A 7,500-nucleotide genomic window follows, 5' to 3' on the forward strand; every position below is an offset into this window, starting at 1 on the left:
GTGTGTGTGTGTATTTACCTAGTTGTACCTAGTTGTATATTACGGGAAGGGGAGCTATGCTCGTGGGGTACCGTCTTCATTTCTCATTTTATCTAAACAATTTTTAAATTCATGTATTGTTTTTGCACACACCACTTTCTCATCTAACTTGTTCCAACTGTCTATTACTCTGTGTGGAAAGCTGTTCTTTTTCAAATCTCTTCTATGTGTGTGTGTGTGTGTGTGTGTGTGTGTGTGTGTGTGTGTGTGTGTGTGTGTGTGTGTGTGTGTGTGTGTGTGTGTGTGTGTGTGTGTGTATTTACCTAGTTGTATTTACCTAGTTGTATTTTACGGGAAGGGGAGCTATGCTCGTGGGGTCCCGTCTTCATATCTCATTTTATCTAAACTATTTTTAAATTCATGTATTGTTTTTGCACACACCACTTTCTCATCTAACTTGTTCCAACTGTCTATTACTCTGTGAGGAAAGCTGTTCTTTTTCAAATCTCTTCTATAGCTGTCTTTTTTTATTTTCTTTCCGTATCCTCTTGTATTTCTGTCATCCCATTTTATCAGATTCTCTCTATCAGTAATTTCTATGCCTTTCATGATTCTGTAAATAGCTATCAAATCTCCTCTCTCTCTTCTTTGCTCTAGTGTCTGTAGTTCAAGTCTTTGTAGTCTCTCTTCATATGATAGTTTTGAGAGTGTTGGTGCCAATTTTGTAATTGCTCTTTGTATTCTTTCAAGTTTTTTTATACATTTTTTTGTACTTGGTGACCATATCGTTGCTGCATATTCCAATCTTGGTCTTATCAGGGTGATTAGGATTTTCCTCACCATTTCTTCATCCAGGTATGTAAATGCCACTTTGATTGTTCTTATTAAATTATAAGTTTCTCCAAAAATCTTATTTATATGTTTCTCAGGTGACATATTATTCATAACAATGACTCCCAGGTCCTTCTCATTTTCTACTTTTTTTATTCCTTCTTCTCCCAAATTATATGATCCTGTTATTCTGTTTTTGCTTTTTCCAAATTCCATTATACTACACTTTTTTGTATTGAACTCCATCTCCCATTTCCTACTCCATTCTTGTGTGTGTGTGTGTGTGTGTGTGTGTGTGTGTGTGTGTGTGTGTGTGTGTGTGTGTGTGTGTGTGTGTGTGTGTGTGTGTGTGTGTGTGTGTGTGTGTGTGTGTGTGTGTGTGTGTGTGTGTGTGTGTGTGTGTGTGTGTGTGTGTGTGTGTGTGTGTGTGTGTGTGTGTGTGTGTGTGTGTGTGTGTGTGTGTGTGTATATGTGTGTGTGTGTGTGTGTGTGTGTGTGTGTGTGTGTGTGTGTGTGTGTGTGTGTGTGTGTGTGTGTGTGTGTGTGTGTGTGTGTGTGTGTGTGTGTGTGTGTGTGTACATACAAAGGATTACAAAGGATTACAAAGGTGGAGCATGCCAACAGGAGACCTTTTGCTCTATATCTAGGTCGGATGTGAAAAAAAATGATAATGATAAATAAATTAATGAATAGATAAAAACTATAATAATGTAAATAATAAATAAATTACATAAATAAATGCATAGGTACGTATAGTTAAATAATAAACAAACAGGTAAATAGTAAATGATAATAAATTGACATAACTAATAATAAATGAGACTCATGTAAATAATAATAAACAAACAGACAAATGATAAAACAAATAAACAAATTATATAAGATAAAGTATAGTAATCACAGCATCTTGCTTAGGTGTTTATCTAAATGATTCTTAAAGCTTCGAACTGAACTACATTGCACTGCCTCTGCAGGAAGTTTATTCCATTCATTAACTACACGGTTGGCGAAGTTGTTTCTACCCACTTCCGGACAGTTTGAGACCATTGTTTCTTGTCTGATTCTCATTCAGTGTGAAAATTTTGTCACTTTTGATGTCAATTCCCTTTAGAATCTTAAAGATCTGTATCAAGTTACCTCTGAGTCAACGCTTTTTTAAGGAAAACAGATTCATATGTTCTAGTCGATTTTCGTATGATTTATTTTTTTATATTTGGAATCAGTTTTGTGGCTCACCGTTGTACTTTTTTCCAATCTGTCAATGTCTTTGAGTTTCGGTGATCATACGGAAACCGCATATTTATGGATAGAGTGGTGTAGGTAAAGTCCAGGAAGGAGCAGAAGTACTTTATTCTCTAACGCTTCTATAGAGTCTTTTTTAGAGAGATAACTGTACAGGCAAATTGAGATACATTGCTTATATACTTACTAAGCGGATCATCTCACAGATCGCCTTGGGATAGAGTTTGCTGAATGGTCTGTATGTGCCCCCTTGATAATCAGTCTTGCTGTTACATGCGCTAAGTTTACAAACCCTTCTCTACAATTGGTTGAACTAACACTGTTGATATATGCAGCTTCGATAGTTTTTCTTGTCGTCTTTTCCATACCGGTGTGTAAGATTTTGGTGTTGTTCCAATTAGGCACATGGCGTGTTGTGTAGCGTATATTACTAACAAATTAGATGCTCTGTGGTGCCGCATGTTGTTCTTGTGTTCGTTTAATCTTTTTGTAATTCCTCGTGAAGTTTCTCCGAAATAAGCTGCATCGCATCCGCCACATGGAATCTTCTAAACCACGCTGTTTTCATTTTTCTCTCCCGTGTGCTGCTTATTGGACAAAATATCCATTGTCTTCTGTCCTGAGGAGTGTACGATATCTATCCCTATTTTTGCGAGGAACTTGGAAACTAATTAACCTTGTGTAGAGTAAGAAACCACAATAAAATCTTTTTCTTTTTCTTTTCTCTGTTCTTCTGTGACTGTGTTTTTTCTTCTCCACGTTTGCTTGGGATTATTTTTCAGTTTTTGTAAAAGACCAGGTGGATATTTCAGGTGGCTGAACGTCTCTGTTAGGTGTTTACATTCGTCGTGTAAAAATTCTTTGCTACATATTCTAAATGCTCTGAGGGGAAAAAAACAATTATTATGCCGGATTTCGTTCTTGAATCGTGTCGTGATAATTAATTAATAAAATCTCCTTTGTTGGTTTCCTATATACTGAAAGATTTGCACTTCCATCAATACGATGTATTACCGTGTCTAAAAATAGCAGTTTCTTATCTATCTTCATTTCCACTGTGAATTCTATGTATCTATTTACACTATTGAGCCTACGAAGTTTGTTATGTAAATCAGTATTTTCTGGTATTATAACCAATACGCCGTCTACGTACCGATATCAGGAGGCTCCTCTTCCCATGATACGTATGTATTTATCTACTTCAAGTGTTTCCATCTAAAGGTTTGCTATAATGGCACGAAGAGGAGATCCCATAGCTAAGCCTCGGATTTGTATATACTCTTGGTTGTTGAAAGTGAAGCAGTTAAATTTTACACATAATGAAATTAATTTCGCAAAGTCGGCTCTACTAACCGGTAAGTCACTGTCACTTACTTGACTTAGCACCTTCGTTACTGCTTCCATTGCCCCTTCAATCTCTACGTTAATGAAGAGAGATTTTATGTCATAACTGGCCATCTTCTTTTTGTTTAAATCTAAGTGCTTCAATCTGTTGATTAAATCAGTGGAGTTGCGTAGATGTGCGCTGCTGATTGTGCCTATTGCTGCAGATAACGGTTTCGCTAGATGTTTTGCGAGTCGATAAGGTGCACCTCCTATTCTCGAGGTAATGGATCTCATCAGGATTTCTGGCTTGTGCACTTTGGGAATCCCTTTCATCCTTGGTGTTCTTGGTGCTTCCTCGAGTAGGCCTAGTAATTTTTCTCCTCTAGCTGAGCTGGATAAAGTCTTCCTTGCTTCTTTCTTGAATTCCTCCGCTTTCCTACTTGCGTAACCTCTGTATTAATACATAACTTTGATAGCCATTAGGTGCACCCGAGCACTTGTATTTCTTATAAGCCTGTCTCTTTTTAGCAATACTTTTTTCAATTTCCTTGTCAGCCATTTTGAGCGAGCCTGATTTGGGGGACGTCTATCCTTAAATGGGATGCAAGTATGAATCATCTTAGTGAGCATATTTTGAAGTATTTCCCTCATCTGATCTACAGGTCTTTCGCTTACCAAGGATCAAGAAAGTGGTATCCCAGTTGCGTGCACAATCGTGGTATCCTCTCATTGATCCCTATGGCTCTACTGTTCCAACACGAGCTTGTGCAGATCCTCAGGAGGACCCCACAGACTACGTGACGGCTCCCACGTTCCTTCATCTCCTAAAGGAGGACCTTGTAATTCCGAACAAGTTCCTCTGATCTCACCCTACCCACATCGTTACTTCCCGTATAAACAATCGTAACCGTGTTCGTCCGTCTTTGCTCACTGATGGTCTGGGTACAATCGGTGATACCAGGGCCCGATTGACATACAAGTTTGCAACGTCGTTTAGTCTTCCGCTGCAGGATGTCGTCATAGCCTCGCACCATGGAGTCTCCCACCACCAAGAACTCCTGATTTTCAGCCACTTCATCCTCCAGCAGAGCAAAACGATTGGCTAGAGCCAGTGGTTGCTCCGCAGGGCACCCGCTTACCGAACGCGGGCTCTACAAAAGGGACCCCACGGAGCGCCACTCGCTCACAGCAGTGGCAAAAGGGGGAGAAGTGGAACGCTCTTTGGGTTGTGGGGAGGATTACTTTTCTCACAGATCGCACTCCTGAGAAGACGAATTTCCTCCTCACACATCCTGAGACGGTCCTTCAGGTTCACACAACCATTTCACAAGCCATTTCGCTCCTCCTTCAGCAATACAAACGGCAAAGAGAAAATATAAATCAACAAAAGAAACCAAAGCGGTCTCTAAATAAACTAAATACACGAAGCTTACTCTGCTTACCTTATACTATTACTCCTACCTTTGGAGTACAGTAACAGAATATTGTTTTGATTCTACATTAATAGAACACTACACTTTTTCGTGTATCTGTAATTGTATAACGCTATACGTATACAATTACAAAAACTTGTCACTATTCGGAGATATAAGTTTCACAGGTATTCGCTAGCTAGTGTCTCTGCAAAAAACGAGCTCTCTAGCTGAGGTCACGAAGCAGACATGCATACCAAAGCGCCTTTTCCTCCTTATAAGCAGGTGGCCGAATCAAAGATTACACCCACCTTACTCCCAACCTATACTCATTCAACTCCCCCAACCCCCATTTTAGTACCTTATGAATGAAAGGTCATCCCTATTCTCTGCCCCACTCTTCGAATCAAAAGTAATATAGGGAGAGATAGCATCTCCATATATTCAAAATTGAGTATCAATGTTTCATACTCTCTTCAAAATCATCCGAAAAACCCATCCGCTTCCATTTCATCCATCTCTAGGTGCCGCATCCACTTTTCTCTAATTAAATCTGCCGCATGACTTTCCATTGAGTCCAATACATAACACTATGCTATGGGCTTGTTAGCATCGAGCCCTCCCCCACTATCTTAGATTGTGATACTCACATAGCCGGTGACCCAAGGGCAGAAGATCGCAGCCACGAAAAGCCCCGTGATGGGGCCTCCAAAGGCTCCGCCGATGCTGTAGGCGGCCTGGACGAGGCCTCCCATGCTCGTAGCCATGAACCCAAGACCAATAGCCACGACGCCACCAATGACAGCTGGAAGGGAGAAGGGCCGCGTTATTAACACCAGAGATTCCTGTAAACTGGATGAAATTGTCTGGCGTCAGACAGTATTAAGTCATTATATGACACAATTAAGATACTTAATTAAGATATCTAATTAAAATATCTGATGGGGAGTTTACCGAGAAAGAGTAGAAGGTTTTTTCCATCCTAAAATTCTGTAAGGTCGATGCGGCCATATTCAACTAATGTATGTCATAGCCTTATCGATCCCTTCACTACCATAAGGGGGCCACAGAGATTAATAGAATCACTTGAATGTCTTGAAGAAATAAGAGCCTCATCAACTAATCCTTTAAACGTTAGTAACCCAAGATTGAGGGTTAGAAAAATAAACCTTGTGCACTTGGCAATCATCTTGTTTCGTCTTGCGTCTACTCACAGATGCTTTTGGTAATGAGAAGAGCAGTGCTGGACGGAACATCGCGGAGGCTCGGTAGAGGCTTCAAGAGATCGTTCCAGATGATTGCGGCCATGGCATTGAGAATGGTTGAGACCGAACTGCACAAAAATAAATAAATAAGTAAATAAATAAATAAAATAAAACCAAATAAAAGTAGAAAATTGATACAAATTGGTTGTGGTGGAGGCATAATTATGAAAAAAAAAATTATAAAATAAAATCATTATGGTGACAAAGTGATAATTGAAGAGGGAAAATTGTGACAAAATGGTACCAAAAATGGCGAAGAAAAAAAAATATATACAAATTAGGTAAGCCACTTAAAATCTAGGTATATATCTATTCTAAGCATTTTTTTTTTTTCATCTTAGAACGTATGGTTCCCTACAATACGCCAAAGAATGTGAGAACGAAAACACTTCGAATCCAGGAGGAAATGTACCACATTTATCTATTCATTTATCTTTTCTTGCTATTATCTGTCGTTTCTTCCTTGGTATGATGTAAGCATCCTTTGATATACCCTCGGGTATCGATTTTTGGTTACTGTAGAAAATAGCCATGATGAAATGCTCAGTAAGAGAGACCAAATAAAATAGAATGAAATGAGACGTATTCAATTCGTTCAGATATATATATATATATATATATATATATATATATATATATAAATATATATATATATATATATATGTACATATACATATACATATACATATACATACATATTGTTTCATGAATTCTGTATTACCGAAAATATGTCCACTGAAAGGCACATTCCACTTTCTATGTTAATACTTTTTATGGGAATAGAAATGTTCTACCATTATTTCCCTACATCCAACACCTGGAAACATATGTACAGTTACGAGCCAAAGATTTGATACATCCAGTTTTTCATTATACTATATTAAAATTTTTTGTCTAACAATTTTTTTATTCAAGAAAATTACCTAAATGTAAGCTAAACACTACATAGGAAAATATCTCATGTACTCAAAAAAATCACATCGTCGTTGTGAGAATTGTAGCATAGGTCAGAACTTTAAATCATGACTTTACTTCCGTTATTCCTTACCTGAGTACAGCCGAATAAACGGCTGCTACAAAGAGTCCAGGAACCCCCAACAAGTAGCCAAGCTTGTCTGCCACAAAGTAGGCCGTTATCTACGGAAAAAATAATTTATATTAACTACATTCTCCTCCATACACATTATGGAACCTGGCACTGGCTCCGCCGTCCTGATTACGCCAGTGGTGCTTGGCCTACGGCGCGCTCGCTTCGCTCTCAGGGGCACTTCGCGCCTCTCCCTCCGAACTGGTAAACCATGAACCGGCGAGCGCGCCACAAACCAAGCACCCTTGGCCTTGTATTTTTACACCCTTTCCTTTGCAACCCAAGCCTAGAAATGACGATTCCTATTTGTTTGAAGCGCGTTGCTTTTGGGAGCACGTCCTGCCACAAGATAACAACC

General features: G+C 38.9%; 1 protein-coding gene across 1 annotated transcript in view; it reads right to left on the bottom strand.

Moving 5' to 3' along the window:
* The window catches only part of LOC143018770 (sodium-coupled monocarboxylate transporter 1-like), a 51,440-nt gene that overhangs the window by 16,529 nt on the left and 27,411 nt on the right, over positions 1 to 7,500 (bottom strand). Inside the window, exons 8-10 of the mRNA XM_076174351.1 lie at positions 7,104 to 7,192; positions 6,005 to 6,123; positions 5,441 to 5,595 (exon numbers count right to left, since the gene is read on the bottom strand). Of these exons, the coding sequence (XP_076030466.1) occupies positions 5,441 to 5,595; positions 6,005 to 6,123; positions 7,104 to 7,192 (363 nt within the window). The remainder of the gene's footprint in view (positions 1 to 5,440; positions 5,596 to 6,004; positions 6,124 to 7,103; positions 7,193 to 7,500) is intronic.

Source organism: Oratosquilla oratoria, chromosome 35 (genome assembly GCF_046742065.1).
Source record: "Oratosquilla oratoria isolate Oo_2021 chromosome 35, ASM4674206v1, whole genome shotgun sequence".
NCBI classification, from domain to species: Eukaryota; Metazoa; Arthropoda; class Malacostraca; order Stomatopoda; family Squillidae; genus Oratosquilla; species Oratosquilla oratoria.